Source organism: Phocoena phocoena, chromosome 2 (genome assembly GCF_963924675.1).
Source record: "Phocoena phocoena chromosome 2, mPhoPho1.1, whole genome shotgun sequence".
NCBI classification, from domain to species: Eukaryota; Metazoa; Chordata; class Mammalia; order Artiodactyla; family Phocoenidae; genus Phocoena; species Phocoena phocoena.
The window spans coordinates 65550751-65572866 of record NC_089220.1 but is presented as its reverse complement, the minus strand read 5'-3'; the positions used below and the strand labels follow the sequence as shown (position 1 = coordinate 65572866).

The 22116-nt window shown below is 37.9% G+C and overlaps 1 protein-coding gene across 1 annotated transcript in view; it reads left to right on the top strand.

Moving 5' to 3' along the window:
• Positions 1-22116, top strand: part of AKAP6 (A-kinase anchoring protein 6) — a 496794-nt gene that overhangs the window by 356380 nt on the left and 118298 nt on the right. Inside the window, exons 8-9 of the mRNA XM_065872063.1 lie at positions 107-255; positions 15012-15132. Coding sequence (XP_065728135.1) covers positions 107-255; positions 15012-15132 — 270 coding nt within the window. The remainder of the gene's footprint in view (positions 1-106; positions 256-15011; positions 15133-22116) is intronic.

The following is a 22116-nucleotide window of genomic DNA, read 5'->3' as shown; positions in this document are numbered from 1 at the left end:
GCAGTATAATGATGTGAACAATTCCCATTCTTTGAGTTGTTACACCTCACTTGAAATGCATTCCTTCTGGATTAAAACAGCAATTCCTCTTTTTTCCTCTCTCCAGGCTGAGGTTCAGCTATGCTACCTGGAAGCACAAAGAGATGCTGTTGAGCAGATGTCCCTCAAGCTGTACAGCGAGCAGTATACCAGCAGCAGCAAGAGGAAAGAAGAGTTTGCTGATATGTCAAAAGTTCATTCAGTAGGAGGCAATGGGTAGGGAACATTCTTTTTGTTGTTTTATTCTCACTAATCTCTACTTTTTCAATGATGTTCCACTGGTAGGTGTTAGGCAGGCATTTCGTCCCTAGATAACAAGAGAAGCGCGATAGACGAGGCATTTATGTTCTTTTCCATTCACTTCAGAATTGAAGACTGTGGATTTTATCAGTGTGTCATCTCACCCAGAACTTCCTAACTTTGTTATTATTGTTTTCAAAACAGCCTTGTGGTTTTATGAGTGTTTCTGTCACTACACTATACCTGTAACTCTTTTCAGTGTGTTTCCCCCTCTTTAAACTTCACCGTTTATTTTAAAGTCTATAGAAGCAACTTTTAAATACCAGAACCTCACTGTAAACTTGGTAGAACATAATTTTTATGAAAAATATAGATATTTAATAATTGTTTAGGGGCTATGAGCTAACCGGTTTGTCACACAAAGTCAACTGGAATAATGGACTAGTGCTTATTGTCTATGGTATGTGAAAAGACCCAGCAACTTCAGTGACCCACCAACAGTTTCATTCAGCCTGAGACTAATGGACTAATGGCTGTCTTTATATTGTACTAACTACCCATGCTATTGAATAGTTAAGTCACGCATTCAAATATTTCCAAATTACTTTAAAGTTATGCAAACATTGTGTGTGTATATATAAATATGTATGTATATATAATACATGTATAGAATTTTTTAAAAACGTATATTTAAAAAAATTTTTTCTGGCTCCATTTGAATATTTAGTAGGTGAATATTAAAGAGTAAAAGAGTGTAATGAAATTTAATTATTTCATAGTTTAATGACTTGATAATAATTATACTCATAAAAATGGAAACAGTGACCTATTTCGCTCTTATACTTGAGCCGGACAACGCGGCGGAGAAACTGTTCCCCCAAGTTCTATTAGATGTTAATAGCACAGTATAAATCTATGGGGTGTAACTCTAGCCAAAATATTCCTTGAAAAGGCAGGAGGAAAGAAGTAAGTGCTTATGGTTCTGACGTGACTTAAAATCCAAATTCAAATTTGGGGGATAAATTAATAACACAGGTTACAAATCCTGTCTTGTGATATAACCCAAGGTCTAAGAATGCAAGAAAAGAATCAGAGTCATAATTCTTTTTTAGGAAATGGGAAAGGACTTTTCAAATTTTGAAATTTACCTATCCATATAATTTGTTGCTCTATTAAGATATTTGTTATATATAGACATGTTATACATATATTTGATTCATCTTATATGATTCAGAAGACATTTATTCGCAAGAGGACAAGCATAGCAGCAAATAAGAAAGAAAAGGTTAAATCTTGGAGCATGAACAATAAGCTGTTTTGAGGCCTTAACGTGCTTTAATTTTTCTAAATGCCTAAATAGTCTCTGGTGTACCCACAACCACAAACTTTAGGTCACATTTTCATGTTTTCTAAAAGTGCTGGGGGTTGAGCGAGCACCATGTGCTTCTGACCTTGGATTCCAAGGGCCCAACCTGAGTACTTACTCTGGGCTCCACAAATCATAAATCTGCCCTGGGAATTGCTTAGTTAACAGCAAGCATTGTTCTGTAAAGTGGGAGTACGTGAACTTGCCTGATATCCTTTGTTTATGCTCCTTAGGGTGCTGAGGGCTGTGCATTGTGTAGAAATTTAACAGTATGCTAAAGAAAAGGCAGCTATTCAATACTAAGGACAAAAAGCATATACTCCTTTCTATTTTCTGTTTATATACAGAAAACCATTGTTTGAGAAATGTATGTGGGTGAGGTTATCTGGGGTGTCCTGCCCCTAAGACTCTTTGCTCCCACAGTTGAATCCTTAATTCTGAAGCCTTAAGAACACAGCCTTGTAAAATTATCTGCTCCGATGATACATAAACTTCATTAACCGTTCATTTTGTTACATAGAATGAGCATTGTTTCCGATAAGCAATTGTGGGAATAGTGTGGGATTTCTAGGGTCTTCATTCCATATGCAGATAGATATCCAATCTACTAAAGAGAACATTAAGTTAGTGATACAATTTGTATATTTTCATTTCCTCCCCGTGCCTACATGCATGCGAAGAAGAGTATGTAGTTAAAAAATGTATAAGATTACTCCAGGGAAGACTCAGCTGCTAGACTGAATGGAGATCTTAAATTTCTAAGAATTTTGCATAACCAAAGTATTGTTTAGAAATGAGTTTATAACCTTTCTGGCTTGACGAAAAGGTGTGCATCAAGGTGATTTAACACAGCTTATATACAACTGTGAAATGTGTGTTTAGCAGTCATGAATATGTGCAGTGGGAAGATTTCCCCAAAAGTATGTGAACGTGTGTGAGCTGTAGTAACAGAGTGTGCCCCTCTGTGGGGGACTCTGGGCACTGGCTTCTGCATCACAAAGTGGGAAACCATGGCTTCCTGTAGAGACATACAATGCTTGAATCACTGGTGATTCTCAGTGGGAGCAGGTTGGTACTTTTGATTCCGGCTGATTTAAATGAAACCTTATAGATTGTTTTGTGTCTTTCATCTAGTAAGTATCCACTGAAGGCCTACTAAGTGCATGGCATGATGTTCTGAGCAGAGTTTGTCAAGAACACTTATAATTTGTGTACTTTGTAAAGTTTAACCATCTCTTTCTGTAACACCTCTTTCTATCAAGGAGTTATCTGATTTCATTTTTCTAATGAATTTCAAAATCTTGTTTAATTCATTAAGTAGCATCCATGTCAAGACTTAGTGTAGATTAAAAACCATGTCTTTTGTTCAGCTTATAAATGATAGAACTGAGAGGCAGAAAGACAGGGTGACTGGCTTGTCCAGGACCTCAACTCAGAGTCCTGGGTCATGATGCAGTGGACAACCCATAAAGTTACACTTTGCCCTCTCTCTGAGAATTTCATTCAGACCCTTGATAAACATTTTTCCCCCTAAAACACATGTTATGCATATTCCATACTGTATAAAATTTAAATTATTGTATCTTCCTACTATGGAAAAATGGAAGAGTCTTAAGGCAATTTCATTAAAGCCACAAGGAAGTTTGGGCAAAAACATTGCAAAGCAGGTGGTAAGTGAAAACAGAATTGACTTCATTCATTAATTTGATGAATATTATTAAATACTTCCTATATGAAGTGCAGAGATGAAATGGTCCCTGCCCTTGAGGGACTCACAGTTTGGTAGGAGGAGCCAGATCTGTAAACAACATGTAGTAAAGGATCACAAGTGCTGAGTTAGAAATCTGCTTGGAGTCAGGATCAGGGCTTATGGAAGGCGAAGCTCAATGCTGACTGCAGTAGGGGGAGTTGGAGCAGGTCAGGAAAGACAGCAGAAAGAGAGGACTCTGGAGATGATTTTCAAAAGAAGCCTAGGTCAGGGGAAGAGTTTTGCAATTTAATCTGAACAAACATTTATTGAGCACTTACAAAGACAGACCGTAGTCCCTACCTTCATGAAACAGTCTAGCAAGAGAGTGCAGCATTAAGCCAGTATTTGCCTGTGCAATGAGGAAGAAGGGGAAGCAGAGGGTGCCAGAGAAGCTCAGAGCGAACAGTGTAGACTCCATGCGGCAGGGTTGTGCCTGTCATGTTCACCACACTCAGCCCTGCACCCTGGAATGTGCTAGGTGCTCGGTGAATGCATTGATGCATAAATGAATAACTAAAACAGATCTGGGGGTCTGAGAGAGGGAGCAAAGGTCTGGAATCATTAGATTACCTGCTGTTCCATATGACTGGAGAGGAGGGTAGAAAGTTGGAGGGGGGTGGTGAAAAATAAGGCTTAGGAAGAAAGTGAAGTCCAGATCCTAGAGTTAATCACTGAGTTCATGGTTCTTAACCAGGATAGTGCATCAGGATTACCTATGCAGCTTTTAAGCCAAAAAATGCCTGCCCGTCTCACCTCCCTAAAACTTCTGACTCAGTAGGCAGGAGTGGCCCAAGATGTATTTGATGCCCACTTCCAGTTGAGAACCATTGCTTTAGTGGTTTTCAAAGTCTGGACCAACAGCATTAGTATCTCCTGGGAATTTGTTAGACATGCAAATTCTGGGTCCCACTCCACGTGTACTAACTTGGAAAGTCTGGGGGCGGAGACCAGTAATGGAAAAAGTGGAGACAGGATTGGAGGCTAAAGCCAGAAAGAGTCGATAAACCTTGGCTGAGGGGAATGAGGGAGAAAAAGGAACCACTCTGATGCTCCAGTTGCTGGCTCAAGGGGGAGAAGGAAACTAGGAGGATTTGGATTCAAATGATTTTCGTGTCATTCAACACTTAATAACTCTTGAGCAACTAGGAAGTGCAGACTCTACTAGGCACTGGGGATGTAGAGACAGTGGGACCCAAAGGGTGGCAGGAGCATGTCAATCAGGAACGCCTGCTAGGAGAAGTGTCATGGAGGATGGCCCGGGTCAGAAGTGACAGCCAGAGTGTCTCCCACAAAGGAGACAGTGTGTACACACAGCTGGAACCAGCCAAGGATCCCAGCAAGACTGGACTGGCAATTTTCAAACAGTATTCTGTCAGCAGTCGGGAGAATACATTGCCATGGGCAATACTAGACAGCGATCGGTTAAGAGGCTATTCCAGTTATCCATGTGAGAAATAGTTAGAGCCTGAGCTAATAAGACAGCAGGAATGGAAACTGAAAGAAGGACGTTGAAGACAGGCCCTGGTCACTGAGTGGATGGGGGGCATTTAAGACATCTCCTCCCCTGAAAGGGAGGAGCAGGGGGGCGGGGAGAAGCTGAGTGTTTGGGACATAGTTCTTTTTATGATCTGCGTAACATCTAAGTAGAAATGCCCAGGAAGCAGGTCTGGAGCTCAGGAGTGTCTTGGGCTCCTCAACCATCAACAAGGACAGTATGGTAACTATGAGGTGGTAGAGGCTAAGAAAGCTAGGAGCTTACCTTGTGGTAGTCTATCCCATAAAATCTACCCCAGGTAGACATAACAGTATCTCTAAGAATGCTCGTTTTAAAAGGTATGGCTAATAGGAACGTATTTCTTTCAGTTAGACTCTTTCAGGCTCTATCATAGAAGTCTTCTAAAATAAAAACTACACCATTGAAAATTCCATGTGATATCTTGATTAGCAGGAATTGAGGACTACAGTTGACTATTATTTTCTGTCTTAAAGCTGCAGGCAACATGTCCTGATCCTAGATATTAGAATGCATTAGGTCTGCTCTGATTGCTTCCAAATGCACAATAACATTTATTTTTAGGGACGGTCATACATTCATTCTAGTCTAATTTCTTAAAGGAGGAGAGCATACATGATTAAAAATTAAAGATTGGGATTCAAGTTGGCACTCTGCTACTTTTTAGCTGTGTGACCTTGATTGAGACACTTAACCTCCTCAGTATGCAACATCTCAGTCTGTAAAATAGTAATATTTTATTATTCCTATTATTATTTTATTATTCCTATTATTAAGTAGACTGATTATTATCCCAGTCTACTTCCCATGCTTTTTGCAGCATAGAACTACAATAATCAATAAGAAAATTTCTAAAATACCTGGAATGTAATAGATATGTGAAAAATCAGTTAATGAAATATGCATCAGAGCAACTACTATGTTGCAAGGAGTTGTATAAGGTGCTAGGAATGGAAAAAATACATATGACTTGATCTCTACTGTCTAGTGAGGGAGAAAGACAGAGACACTCAGATACAACCTTATGAAATGATGGTCAAAATTCCAGATAGACGGTATTATGGGGATACTTAGGAGGCTTGCCTAATCCAGCCTGGCTAGAAGGGGTCAGGGAGGTTTATGGGAGGAGGGAACATCTGAGCTGTCTTAAAAGATGCATAGATACTAGCCATTAGGAAAAGGTCAGGTAGAATGAGGGTGAGGATTTCAGGTGTGTATGTAGGGGTGTGTGTGTGCGTGTGTGAGCGTGCACGCACGCACGTATTAAGGGTTACCATAAATAATAATTTGAAGCAGAAGGGCATGGAGATATTTCCTGACTCTGCTTCCTGGGATCAGGAGGGAATCCCAAGGGAGCTCTTAGAGACTTCTGTTCTTGTGGTAAAGTTCTAGAAGATACCTCAGTCTTAGTCATATGCCAGGCTTCCTCTGGTTGTAGGGGAATTTGGGCAATGTCTACAGATGGATATGTAGTTAAGGTTTATGCTCTGTGTGTAAGAATACAGGAGTATTCACCCTGTAAGGTTTTAGTGTAAATTTTACTTCCAAATACAAACAGTATATATAGGTTATTTCCAAGCACAACAGGCTGAACTCAGTGAATTTTAATTAGACAAAAGGCTAAACGTTCATCAGGAAAGATGAGTCCATTTTCCTTTAGGAAGAGAAGTATCCCTGGATCAGTGTGAAAACATACACAGATTTTATATATATATATATATATATATATATATATATATATATATATACACCATATATAAAAAACACTCCCAAAGAGGAATGATACTGACAGATGAAAACAAATATATCACTATTTAAAACATTGCTTGATTAAAGATCAAATTTGACTCTAAATTAATTAAGCAATAAGATACACTGAATGACTGTAACTACCTGAGAAGCGATATAATCACCCCTGGATTTCACTGCAGCAGGGTGATCGTTCTAGTTTTCTGTTGAGCAAAAGGCCAAAAATATCTCTGTGCAGTGGGATGAACATTCATGCTCACTCATATTCTCTCTCTCTCTCTCTCTCTCACATGCACACACAAAGACACACACAAAAAAAACGACAATTTGGAATTTCTGCTCAATGGATGTTTTTGGAACATTGCTACATAAAATGTTTTCTTTTTGGTACACACCAGCCATAAAATGAAGTACTATCTCTTACGTGTGCCAATGTTGAGAACACTTTTGCAGATATATCACTAGACAGCCCAAAGAGATCTTATTTCCACCCTGCATTTCTATTTTCTTCCCCTGATTCTTCCCCTGTCTTAAACGAATGAACTGCTGCTCAGTGTTCAGTTCCGGTTCTTTTTGCACCTTCTCTTGTGCTGTGGTGTTATTGAACAGTAAGATCTCAACACAGCCTGCAGTCAAAGGAGCCAAAAGTGCCTGACTACCTTCTGAAAAACTGACATTCTAGGCACTATGTGATTATTAAAATAGGTCTTTCTGGGCTGAAAAAAAAATCTCACCAGTATAAATGTATTCATTTGGGATCATGATATTATATCCTTCTAATGTGCAAATACATTGAACTAATTTTAGACCTAGACAGTCTTCCACTTCAGTAATCTAATGCCATCCATGCCAGGAGCCAACAAAGGGTAAACCAGAGAGGTAGTGGCATAATTTCTGGGGAAGTATTATTTCAAAGTTAACAACGGTAAAGTCAACAATTTTATATATATATATATATATATATATATATCCTTTCCATCTTAATAATGTTCAAACAATTTCTGTACTGCTTTGGAGAGTTTATGGGGTCTGTTGAAGAAGGACAGAGGTATGAGGGAACCTAAGACAAATCTAATCTACCTCATTTTAATGTGCAGAGCTTAATTCTTTTCTTTAAAATTTATTCCTTTATGCATTCCCCCATGTCTTTCACAAAGGATTTAAGTCAACTTACAAAAATATTTACAATAAAATAGAATAAATATTTGACTGAAGTAAGTTAAGCAAAAGTAAAACATGTGTAAGAAAACAAACAAATGCATATTCTATGCATGTCCTCAAGAAGGGCAATGATTTGGCTCTAAGCTTTCCACATCCAAAGAAAAGAGTGAAATCTCATCCATCAGAAAATTCATAGTGTCCTAAGATTAAAAATAATATATAAAGCTGCGGAAACAGCTGCTTATGCCATTGAGTCCTGAGAGGAATTTCTCCTGTAGTTCTTCAAGGAGAAGATAGGCATCTGTGATACTACATCCCTATAAGAGAAAACAAATTCCCAAGGCAGTTTTTTGATGTAAGCTGCAGAAGTGATGGCAAAGCACAATTCACTGAGAGCCGTTCTACAAGTAACCAGAACCTGTAGTCTGAGCATAGCACTCTGTGGCCAGGGTCAGCCTTGATGGAGGAGATAGACAAAGTCATTTTGGGAGAGGACTCCATATTAAGTCTGCCACCAGGTTTTTGTTAGGGATTGGGTGGCCGAGAGTTATTTCTAGGTTATTTACCTCCTACCCTAACCCTGAGGGTAAATATTCTCTGTTGCTTCTTAAATCTTTGAAAAACAGGGAGGCCTAGGGTGGAGTAGACCTTTTACCAAAGGCTGAGCTGCCCAATGCTCACCAGTGTGCCAGTAGCAAGTCTGGATCCAGCCCCGTCTAACACACAGACAATGACATAGGAAGGTTTATATCTTTTTTTTTTTTAAACATCATCTCTTGCTTTGTCTTTGGACGTATAGGTTCTCCCATTTGTGTTAGAATCACTACTGATTCTAAATTCTTCAGAATGTTTTCAAGCTTTTTGGCTAGAACTTAGTCCAGTGTATTATCTGAAAATTTAGAGAAAGATTTGACTTCCTGACAGCCTAACAGAATCCTCTAAATACGTCTAGAAATTTACATTAATATTTCTAATTTTATGGCTAATCCTGGAGGTTAGAATTTTTTTGCTTTATGGCTTTTATTTTAATAGCAAGTGTTTATGGACAGACTGTCCATGAGACCATGAAAAAGTGGGGCCAGTCATTAACAAATCTGTAGGGTTGATCTTACTTTTCTTAGACATTTTCATATGTACATGGGTATATATGAGAATTGAGAAAATTACTGCTGGAAAGAACTCCATATTCCTTTTTATTTATTAATGGCAAAGGCAGGCTGCTTTTCTCATGAGGAAGTGGCTCATGAATTTTCATTCAAAATTGTAAATTAGTGTCCACACTTTAATATGTTTAGAGTGGAAAGGGATTCTACATGCAACTGTGCATATCAGATATCATGTCTGGAAAGCTAAATTTTATTCTTTAATGATATTATGATTGGGCTAGGTGCCACTCTTGTATCTCCCTTCTGTGCTTACGTGACACATGGAATAGAGGATAATAGGAAATTCTAATCTATTATTAGTATTTTACTTCAGTAATATTCTTAAACTATTTTTTTTACAAGATTTTGTTACCATTACCTTTAGTGTCATTTTTGAAAACCAGAGGCAAACTTCCTTGAGCAAATAAAATGAACAGTGAACACTTAGTGAATATTTGGGGAAAGAATCAATATGCTAAAGACGCTAGGAAAATTGGATCATTTAACAGAAGTTCCAACATAGACAAGCTGGTATCTCAGGAACCTATCTTGTGTTTTTGGATGTGTTGGTGTGAAATGAACCATTCAGTTTACAAAAGATGGATTCTTACATGCTCCAAAATATGTATTACTCAGCCTTAGGTAGAAAAACTTCCAGGGCTTTTTAGTATTATTTTTTCTTCAACTAATAGTTGCTCTATTTTGATGATTTCTTCATTTGGTGTCTGGTTTAATCAAAATTCCTTAGTGGACCAAGCTGGAACCTCATATATTCACACACACCTCCCATTGATTTCACTTGGGTGAAACTTTATCTTTTAAGCAAAGTTTAAGTTGAAATGTTGAGTTAATGATGCTCACTTTAAATACCAAAGGCTGAATGCATTTATGTATTCAAACACTTAGCTGGTCAAACATAACTCCCACCAGGGTTTAGAGGAAGGATCATTTCTTAGACTGTGCCGGCCTCACAAATAATATATTGCTATCCAATCTGCAGAAAAATGATACTGAACAGGCTTGTTAGTATTTTATTTCTATGGTGAAAGGCCCTGGAATCTTTTTTTAACCTTAAAAATACAGAGAAAATGGTGAACAAGATGTTGGGAAATACTTTTGGCAATTACCATAGTAGTTAGCCCAAATTTAGAAATAAACTCTAAAGAAAAAATTGCATATTTATTTTTCCATAGTCTTGTCTCTGTCTCTATTAGAATTTCAGACCATGAAATAAACACATAATTCTGTATTTGTCTAACAAAAACTGACATTGATTTAGAAGGCTTTCTCCTCATACCATGATGAAGCTTTTAAAGCCCCGAAACTGGTTATATCATACCTACAATAGAATGTCCAGCTCTTTTGTTGTGAATCCTTCAGGTATGTGGCAACTTAAAGGGGAAATATCCGGAAGAATAGCATTTTGGTCATGTGTATGATTTATAACACCTTCTTAGAGTATTATACAAGTCTGCCTCGTAACATTTTCATAGAGAGTATAACATATTCATAGAGTACTGAAAAGGTGTGCTTTGAGACCTTTTAACATCTAGGAGATTATATATTTGAGTGAATGAGTTGACATGAACCCAAGCACATTTACAAAGAAAATTTTATAAGGAAAATCCCTCCAAAAGAGTAGTTCCTGTACTTGTAGCCTTTATAAGATTCTGAACTACTTGCCACAATTTCAGTCACCTCTCTCTCCCTTTTAAAAAGAGAGCATTTGTCACCGGGACTTCAACGAAAAGTACCTGGTTCTGAATTCAGCTGATTGAATCAGCATATTCTTCAAAGAGATGTAGAACTGTTAACTAGTTCTATGCTACCCCTGATAAATTTACTCATCTATGATCTATTTTGTTTTCCTGTATAGTAGCTGGCATTTTCCCTGGAAAACATCTTTTATAAAATCACTAGTATACAGCACACCTTTGCAGGTAATATAAACATAAGATAGTAAGCTACTTCCTTACCCAAGGATTTTCCTAATATAATAAGCACGTTAAATTGTAGTCATTTCAGAAGGTTTCAAAAAAACCAACAAAGAAATTCTAGTAATTTATTTCTGATTTGCTACAAAGTTATGTATTTGATTTCACTAATTTTGGAAAACTGTCAGGTTTTTTTCTAAGCTGTGAATTAACACATGGCAAAGAATCTGAAATCAGGCACAAATGCTTAAAAAATGTTTTTGTCGGGCTTCCCTGGTGGTGCAGTGGTTGAGAGTCTGCCTGCCGAAGCAGGGAACACGGGTTCGTGCCCTGGTCCGGGAAGATCCCACATGCTGCAGAGTGGCTGGGCCTGTGAGCCATGGCCGCTGAGCCTGCGCGTCCGGAGCCTGCACTCTGCAACGGGAGAGGCAACAACAGTGAGAGGCCTGCGTACCACAAAAAAAAAAGTTTTTGGCTTCAGTATTAGGACCTTATGAGAATTTGTTGTTTAGAAAACACTAGCGCCGATTCTACACTTAATGAAACAAACTATAGTACCAAAACATTTACCATATTTAACAAACTCAAGCCTAAATATTCTCAGCTAGGATGAAAATAGAATAGACTGGAGGAAGTGTATCTGTGTTAGGTTCATTCACCACTCACTGGTCTCCAGTGTAGACCATCTGAGAACGAGCCAAAGGTACATTTAACTAGAAGAAATGGCTTTTGTTCCAAGTCCTTTGATAGGGAGAATAATAGGAGGGAACAGCTCAATGGATATAAAGACATGTTAAAGAGCTAGTAAAAAAAATTCCATGATTGTGAACATTTTATCATCCCATATGCAGTTTTCATCTATTTAAAATCTACTCATAAACCTCCTTTAATTTTTAATATAGAAGCAGGATGTGAGAGGAATGGGAAGGCAACTCACATTAATTGAGAATGTACTGCATATAATCATTTCAAGTAAGCAAATGTACCATTGTACACTGAAGGCAAAATCTCACCTTCAGAACCAATGAAGTCTGTCTATATTGCACTGGTTGGTATTGGCATTTGGGGATGAGATATTATCTCTATCACATACTGCTCTTCTGAAGTCATTCTGGTCCTACTAAAAGTTTTTGATTTCATTATCTACATTCATTCATCATCATTTACCAGGTACTATCCTGGGCATTAGGGATACAAAGATAAACTCATACCTCGCCCTTGAATTGTTTAGTCATAATCAAAGTTTCTTTTTAAATCATACACGTATAGAAAAGAAAACAGGCTCCCTTATCATCTCTTACTGATTGATAATTTATGAGACTTCCTAAATACATACTTCCCTGGTACAGCAAGGGAAAAAAACCTGGTTTTAAGATCAGAGTTCAGGCTCTTACACAAAATGCTTGTAGCCTCTCCTAACAAATTAACCTTCTCTTTAGGGAACAACCTCTTAGGATAAATGCTGTTTTTCAGATTTCCTATTCCTCTCCCTTCTTTTGTGCAGGATGACATCTGAGCATATAGCGGGCTTACATGACCTTGTGATTCTGAGGTACAGTGAGGCCCCCTGGCTTAATGTGGCCCCTGGGTGCAGGCTGGCTGTGTTCAGTGAAATGGGTCTTGCCCCCGACATTATGAGGTTGCTCCCGACAGAGGGCTGTGGCTGTGTTGTTATCTCTTGGCTTGGTCAGGAGGTATTTCCTGCTGACTAAGTCTCATCTCAGCCTTCACTGGCCCAGCCAACTCCCTGAGGTCTGGCTTCAGAGGCCCCCCTGGCTCTCCTTGCAGGGGTGGGGGGTGGGGGTGGGGTCATTGTGTCTCTGTTGCCATGGCAACACCTCTGTCAAGTTCACCAGCTAAACTCCAAGAAACCTCATGGAAGGATGAGAGAACAGTCTCCTCATGGGGGATGAGAGAACAGGGTAGCAAAGGGAGTCCTGACCACAGCTCTCTGACTACAACATCCCCACTTCAGGTTATTGTGAGGACATTGTTTAAGGCAATCTCCCAGACTTCCTAGCAGGAAACAGAGCTGACATCCTGGTGCTTTTGGCTTTCCCTTTAGGTCTTAGGCCAAGACAGGGGCAGACACACATTTGAGCACCTGCTCCTCTTACCTTTATTTTGTTCTTAGTTTCCAAATCCACTGAGATGGAAGGGGTGAGCTTTTTCTTTCCTTTACCCTTTGCTTTTATTATTCCCCTGGATATTCTCTCCTGTATGCAAGTATTAGGATCATACTCTCCTAATTTGGGGGATAGCATTCCACCTTTCCCCTGTCTTTACGGTCAAAATGTGGGAGGTGCCAGGAGAGAAAAACAATGAACATAATTCAGGATGTATTTCTAAATGACTGTGCCCGTCGTGTGAGCAAATGCTTATTAGTCATTCCTTATTAGTCACTCACAGAATGAATAAAGAAAGGCTGATGGTTTATTTGTCCCTGTTGCAGTGGTTTTGGCTTGTTTGGTACTATTTTGAAATGGGATACTATTTCAGATTTCACACGTATGCTGTAAGTCCTTGCGACTCCAAGTGAGACCCAGGACCAGCAGCGTTGTTAGTTGCCAACACTCATTAGAAATACAGAATCTCAGCCCCACCCTAGAAGTACTGAGTCAGTATCTGCATTTCAACAAGCTCCTCAGCTCTGCCATATGCACATTAGAGTTTGAAAAGCACTGCTCTAGCCTTACTAAAGGTTTCGGCTACATCACCTATACCCATCATTGGCATTAGTAAACATTTATTAATTAATTCTATGTGTTAGCCAATGATAATCCTTGTCCTGGGCACTTATGGTTCTAATCAAGAAGCTTTATAATTATGGTAAAGTAATTAAAATAAACTAGACAATTCTAGATCTAGTCTCCTTCATCACCAGACACACCTTAATTTTTTTTGACAAATCTATTAAGATTAAATTGTAAGTTATGAAAAGTGGATGTTCATTTTCTTGGAAAGCAGTCATTTCGTGTATAGAGACAGGAACAAGGTGGTAATAAAATGCTCACTTGATAAATTCAGATTCATACCTGAGGCTGCTGCTTCATTAGTACTGATAGGGTTTTGCTCAGTTAGAGTTTGACAAGACTCTAGGATTTCTTTTAGGGGGATGATTTTGGGGAGAAGGACACAGTCATAGTTTTTCATTCTGCGCTTTCATTTTCTGATCACAGTGTTTTAGAAGAATCTGAGCTTTACTTATTCACCAAGCTTTCAAGAGAGAATCACATTAATCCTTTTAAGCTCCTTATTCTAATGATTTATTTTGTTGAAAACCACAGTGATCCTCCTTTGAATTTTAATGATTGCTGGCTATTCAGATATTCATTGTTTTGACTTCCTGTCCTTACCTTTGTTTCCTACATGTCTGTGGGGAACACCTGTCTCATACTGGATCTGCCCCTGGTTCTCACTGGCTTACCAGAGTCACTCAAGCCTATCCCTGAGTGTTAAGCTGAAATGCTGGCTACTCATCCATGACAATATATGTAGGACATATGTTTGCAGAGATAGGCAGATAGACAGCGGAGGGACAGATAAATGATTGAGTCACTTCCCAGAGAAAATAATATTTTGGATATGATAGTATATTGTGATCATTTTAGAGAAGTTAGTTGAATTAGTATTCTTAATCATGAAGGTATTGCGATGCAATACCTATGGAAAATCTAGTCATAGAGAAAGGGGTTTGAATGTTTAGAGTGCTGTTTTTACCCCAAGTTCTTGACTGTGTAACCTTCACAAGGCACTGACCCTCCATTTCTCATTCTGTTAAATATGGCAATGCTCTTTCTCAAGGACATAGTAGTAATAATTTTGTTCAAATGCTGCAAGTCCTCAGAAAGGGTGAACAAATGGAAATAGCCATGATATGTCTCAGGTATGAGCATCAGAATTACAGGTTATGTTTTCAAAATCTAAGCAATGGCTATGTCACAAGCTTGAGTTCCTGTTTTGCTCTCTGTTTAACCACACAGAGAATTTTTCCTTCTCTTTTTACAGGTATCACCTAGGAACATCACAGGTTTTCAAGAATATATTATTGTAATATGAGATTTGAACAACTACACTGTATTTATGCATAATACATTCTGTGCCTTATCTTCAGGCTTCTGGACTTTGATTCAGAATATCAGGAGCTCTGGGATTGGCTGATTGACATGGAGTCCCTCGTGATGGACAGTCACGACCTGATGATGTCAGAGGAGCAGCAGCGGCATCTTTACAAGGTCAGAGCTACCCTTCTTGCCTTTACCTTGCTGTGGAAGATCTGATTAGCCTGACAAGTCTTTCTCTCAGGATATCTTTTGCGTTCATTGTATGTATCATGGTGTCTATTAGAATTCCCTTCCCTGTCCCCAAACTCATTTCCATCCCTTGTGTGCTGACAGGCTGCATGGACATCATAATTGCAAGAAAGTTCCCTTTATCACATTCTATTTGGTGTAATTCTATAGAAGGACAAAGGTTTATCTTCAAGATGAATAGCAATAAATGAAACTGCATTAATAAGTAGACTGAAACAAAATGAAGGATAAATGGGTTGGTAACATTTAACAAAATGTGTTTTGATTGGAGTACTCAGGTGGAGTCTATCCACCCCTCAGATCTTTCCAGAGATAAAAGAAATTTGCCTTCTGTTTGGCTTGCTGCTTCCGGGGTACAGGCCTTGTCCAATTTAATGTTTATTGGTGTTACGTAGCGCAGACATTGTCAAATTAAGTCAATGCATTTGCATGTGATTTAAGAAAACTGGCTTTGTACTCAACGTATTGATTGTAGGCAATCCATCTAATAACTATCTGTATTGTTTTCCATGTCTGTTAATTCACCCCTAGCTTAATGTGTTTTACCAATTCTATTTAAATAGTCTTAGAAGTTCTTACAAAACAACCGTGAGATTTTGACTGAAAAAAATGGTTGTAAGATTCAGTGTCTGAAAAAGCAGTTGGGGAGGGTAGAGGGACTTTTCACTGAAATATCAGACTGCAGTAAATCTTCCTCATTTAGGCAATTTTTATTGGAGTAATTCTGACAGTTGTCATCCTTGAATTGCTTTGAGCATATGGCATATTTCAAAGAGCAGATTGTGAATCATAAAAAATAAAATTAATAACTAACCACAGAATCAGCAACAGTATAATGACAAGAAACAGCTACCCTCTAGCTTTTTAAAATTTCTTATAGAATAAGAAGTACATTCAAGGTCAAATAAAAGTTGTCTTCTTTCTTCTCCAATTTTTATCATTTTAAGTTACCTTTCCTTAATATATTATTTTAAATTTTACCTCCTCTAAAGAGAGAGATTTATTTTCAAGGGTCTGGTAGACTTTAATTAGTGTCCTTCGGGGATCATCTTAGTTAAGAGGAGATATAAGCCCCCTAGGGACTCAGCAAAAGGTGATATTTTACTCCCTAAAGAATTCTGTCCAACATTAATTATGTTTGTTGACTACTACCTGTTTCCTATATGGATAGCTGTCCACATTACCCACAAAGCTACCATCTTCTGGCCTCACATATTGTTAGAGTAACAATTTCAACCTAATGTAACCAAAGCCAGGTGATTTCGCATTTCATGCCGGGATCAAGAATTATGTGTGAAAAGTGCCTATAAATCTATATTAATTTAATGGTACAAAAATATTTGTTTCATTCCTAAGACTTAAGCATTAAAAGTCCAGCCAAAAAAGAAAAAAAAATACAAAAGTTATTTAATCATAAGCCATTATCTCAGATTTTATTTCACCCATGATGCTAAATAACATTTCTTGATGCATTTTGTATTTTGCACATAAACCACTATTTTTTTTTAGAAACAGTGCTATTCTTTGTCAAAATCACATTCATATAATTTACATCACAATTAATAAGAAGACATTGAACAAAAAGTGCACTCTTCCTTTACTTGTGGTTTCCTTGTAAGTGCTCTGCCTGAGAATTCCCATTCTGGCATACTGAAGGCCATTATTCCACCCAGTCAGTACTTCTGGATTATAGTATTTTTCCAAACATTTATTTTTTTATTTATTTTTTCCGGTATGCAGGCCTCTCACCATTGTGGCCTCTCCCGCTGCAGAGCACAGGTTCCGGAAGCACAGGCCCAGCGGCCATGGCTCACGGGCCCAGCCGCTCTGCTGCATGTGAGTTCTTCCCGGACCGGGGCACGAACCCGTGTCCGCTGCATCGACAGGTGGACTCTCAACCGCTGTGCCACCAGGGAAGCCCTCCAAACATTTTTATACTGGGGCTCTTCATTTGTGACTCATGTCCTCTGTTTCTTCTTTCAGATGCTCAGCATATCTAAGCTCACTAGACTAGCACTGATTTTGCATTAGGCTTGTAGACAAATTAAAGATTATGTTAGAAACCAAGGACAGTGCTATAGGTTTGTAGAGGGTCTCTCTTTATATAAGCTCCCAAATTATTCCAGACGTTTAGAAACCTCCAAAGCAATCCTGAGGATATTGATGAAGGAGTCATTTAGAACTTGGGGTGGCTCCTGAATTAGAAAAACTGAGGGAAGAAAATTAATCTCAGGTCTTTGCCAAGAATCCCCAGGGATTCTTAGGTTAGGTCAACATTTTCAGTGTCCCATTTCTCTGTTCTAATCTGCTTTTCTAGGAATCAACAAAACTAATGCCTTGGGCGAAGGAGGTTTGGAGCCGGTTGATCAGAGACCCCTAAAGGACTAAAGCTTTTCAGTTGGTCCCCGGCCTTTCTAGGCTTTCAACACCATTTGAGTCTACCTTAATCATCTTTAATCTTAAAATTTGTTGGCCCTAAAAGTTACCAATGCTTCATCAGCATTTTTCACCAAGGGTACCATTGACATTTGGGACAAAACAGTTTTTTATTAGTTTGTGCAACCGTTCCTTCCACTACAGGACATTTGTTATTCATGTTCCTCTAGTCATTGTGACAACTCAGTTGGACACCCAACTCATTTCATAGCATTTTCAATCTACCTCAACTTATCTACATCATCTTCATTTCTTTTTCTTTTTTTTTTTTTTTTTTTTTTTGCCTTACACGGGCCTCTCACTGTTGTGGCCTCTCCCATTGCGGAGCAGAGGCTCCGGACGCGCAGGCTCAGCAGCCACGGCTCACGGGCCCAGCTGCTCCGTGGCACGTGGGATCTTCCCGGACCGGGGCACGAACCCATGTCCCCTGTATCAGCAGGCGGACTCTCAACCACTGCGCCACCAGGGAAGACCCATCTTCATTTCTTAAAATGCTTGTATAACAGCAAGAAAATTGCTTTGCCCTTGTATGCTTTGTTATTAAGCAAAGAACCTTACATGGTTGATATTGAACTAATAGTTGTTGAGTTAAAACAATTAAGGATGGGATTGAAGCTCATGATCCCTGCTATTAATGTAAACAATGAGGGTGAAAAACTTTTAAGAGAGACCTTCAACTGAGTGATGGTAAAATTCCAGGAACTGTAGATCAGAACAGAATCATTATTCCTGTTATCGTAGAATCTGAAACTTTTGTTCTCCTTTCCCTGGGGTGGGGCTCTCTCTGTTTCATCTTTCAGCTGATTTCCTGGTATGCATAGGCATGCCCAGACCCCAATTCTGCATTACTTAGTCCTAGGTTGATGCCTGAAAATCACCTTTGGAGATGTTAGGTTAGAGAAAAGATAGTAAGATGGTTGTCAGTGAGTGTGAAGATTTTTTAGCATTTTCAACGTTAGACACCACCTTTCCTGACTTTACCTGTTTATTTTCTATTCTTGTCTCTGCTAGAAAATCATGTGACCGTAACTCCTAGATATGGAACTTCTGATAAAGACCCCAGACTATTCATTCAGCAGACCTCCTGAGCGGAGCACCTGTTATGATATCTTGGTTACCCCAAACCAGCAAAATATTCAAGGAACTTTTAAAGGAAGAGAATTAGGTTTAACAGGCAAAGAATACATAGATACAACCTCACATAATTTAGAACCTTAATATTACAGTGGGCTGTAAAGTGGATTATCTGTTTAAGACATTTCTTGTTATTTTCAGATTGTTAGAAATTTAAGATCATTTTCTTTCTGATTCGTTTTAAACTGCAGGGCCATTAGAACAACCTGATTCTTATTAAAAAGTAACCACTCCCTTAATATGTTTTCTTCTTTGTTTGGAGACAGTGAGACATACTGCCAATGTCTTTCCTTCCCCCTTTTCGGTCTGGCTCAGCCTCAGAATGGGGACCTTCTGAAGCTATTTTCTAATAAACATTGGCAGTATCAGCTTAGAAAACACAAATGTAGTCTTTTCTCGTCTTTTTCTTCCTCAATCTGAGAATCAGCTCCAAGGAGAATTTACTCCCACTCTCTCATTTTCTTTCTCTTCATTCCTGCTACCTTCCTAAGTAGGACAATTTAATTTGTCAAAAGTAACACCATGATTTTGAAAGTTCAGCTCCTATTTGGACTAGCGTTACGAAGCCAGAATTCATAATCACAGGGAGCTGTCTGCATGTGCATTAACTATTAATGGAGAAATATTTAAAACCCACTTGCAAAGGAAAAGCTTCATTTTTTCATATCTGCAGATCAAAGGTGGCATTATTCTTGGGTTCAGGGAAGCTCAAGACACCTCCTCCCCCATCCTATATATTTTATAGACTGAGTGGCCTGGAAGCATCTCCATGATGGGAGAGCTGGAGGCCAGGCAGCGGCTGTTGCTGCCGCCTTGCCCTCTGCAGCAGGCGCAGCTGGTTCTGGAGTGCCGTGAGGCTGTGCCCTGTCATGGGCTTCTTTCCTTGCCACAGGGCACTGCTGTTCTCTGCCTCCTGCAGAGCACAGGTGACAGAGCCCCTAGCCGTCCTGGATTGGTGTGGGGTTTCAAGGGTTAAGTTCAAGGGCCCAATTCAGAAGTTGTAGGCTGGTGATTATTGTTATAATTAAACAAGAGCTGTTCTCAGGTAGTGTGAAGCTCACTAAAACACCACATTTATAGATTTGTTCCTTGAGTGAATGGCTTAGCTGTTGCTCATCAATAAAATATTAGATTATATTACTTCTCAGGGGTTAAAAATAACCCTTCCAGCTTAAAAAAAAATAACAATATTAACACTCACTTCAACCAAGACCTGTATACTTTCAGGGAATTTACACTGAAGATGCTATACTTAATTTAGAGGGTTGGTTACTCATGGTTTCTGCTTTTATGGGAAAAATGCAAGTGTCCTCTATCTTTCTCCATTGGCATATCTGTAAAAATATATCCTGTGTGAGAAAGGAAAAGAACCATTCATTCTATATAATACAATGCTCACTAAACATATTAATTGCATTTTTATTTTGTTATTGGTTTGAGGTTGTAAGAACTTATAAAAATTCACAGGGGAATAATAAAAATATTTTTAATATATAAGTACAAATCAGAACTGGGAAAATATATGTAAGCTGGATTCTACTTCTGTGAGAAGAGTTAATGTGTAGGCACATAGACTATAAGGTCCTACACAATTACTAAAGATGATCCTAAAAGTTTATTCTGGGTTTCCTGGTAGTGAAAGCAAAGAAGGAAATGTGGTCAAATGCTAAATTTACATTTTCCATGAGAAAAAACATTATACTTCCTTTGGAGAAATTGTTTATTTTGATACTTAGAAATGAAGATATTTTCTTTTAGGATTTTTTTATATAAGGGGTTAGAATGGTATAGTAGAGAAATGCCTAACCACAATATTTCTTACAAGTAGATTTCTGAACTTAATACTTCTGGCAAATGAGTTAGTTATTTTTTCTCGGACTCTATTGCCAGGTAATGGTTAGAGATTTTTAGCACAGCTCTCGCCCATAGGTAGCTCCTTTCAATGGTAGTGTGACCAGATGGAATTAATGAAAGGACATCGTTATTATATATTGGAAAAGAAGAGGTTATTAGTAAAATGAGAAAGAAATATAAACGTTAAAGAGATGGAAAAGCAGTTGAAATTAGTTAATTCAAAGTTAACCAAAGAAAGAAAAGAATAAAGGAGTAAATTAAAATCATGGGTAGATGAATGAATAAATAAGAAAATGCTAAAAAATCAAATACAAACAAATTTTTAAAACCAAAACATTGAAAGAAGAATTGTTTCAGGAAGAAAAGCCAGATTCAAGAAAGGGCTAAATTTTAAAGGAGAAAATGTTACTTTAGAGAATTTGGGTGTATATTATAAGACAAGCATTATGACTTTTAAAAGAAACATGTATGGAATGAGATAAGAAATTCTGGGGGATAAGAAATACAGTGTAAAAGAAGAAAAATGGGACATAGTTGACTTGTTATTTTATAACTGTTGATGCCAAAATGATGCCAAATGATGCCATAGCTATGAACCAATCATAGAAAACAGATTAATCATGCTATCCCTATATTTTATAAATTCAACCCTCTACAATAGTTCTCTTTCATTTTGTTCTGGACTACATTGATCTAAATAATTTCAGATGTGGCTTGATACCTTTATGACTGAACTTGAGCTCTTAAAAATGTAATGGTAGGCTGGTTCATAGTCCAGGTCATAGTAGCTAGGATTAAAATAGAAGAAAATCCATGAACTTATTAAAAAAATTTACAAGAATAGAAGTACACGTCAAAAAATTAAATTCTGTTAATTAGGCCTTATATTGGAATTTCAGTACTTAAATTTTCTACCTTGATTGTTCAAAATGAAGCAAATTACTAGTTATTGAAGCCGTCAAGGTAAAAATGTACCAGATATATCAGGCACAAGAACCTAATGATAATTTTTTACCTCTTTCCCAGTAGATTATTTGTAGAGCTTAATTGTATGTTAGATTAAAACTCTATTAAGATAAGAAGAATATGCTTAAAATCATTATAATATTTCAAAAAACATTATCTAATCTTTTTTAAAGTGATCGGAATGGAAAACCCTAGACCACCTCCACTGCTATCTAGAAGTGAATTTGTTGTTCCATTTTTATTAAAGTTCAAAAAGTTCTTAGATTAGTTGTCATATTAACTTGAGCTTTGATTAATCAGTGTTTGCTCTGAATACTTGAATATATGTATATGGTTTTTTTCTTTCCTTTTCTTTTCTTTTTTGAGAAAGGGCAAAACTTATCCTGAAAATGTTTAGAAGAAAAAGTAGATGGATGTGGTTTCTGAACAATATATGAAACACTATTTATGCTGGAGCTTATAATACCTATTTTCATTGCTTTTTTAAAAGGAAAAAAAAAGAAGGATGTTAAGAGA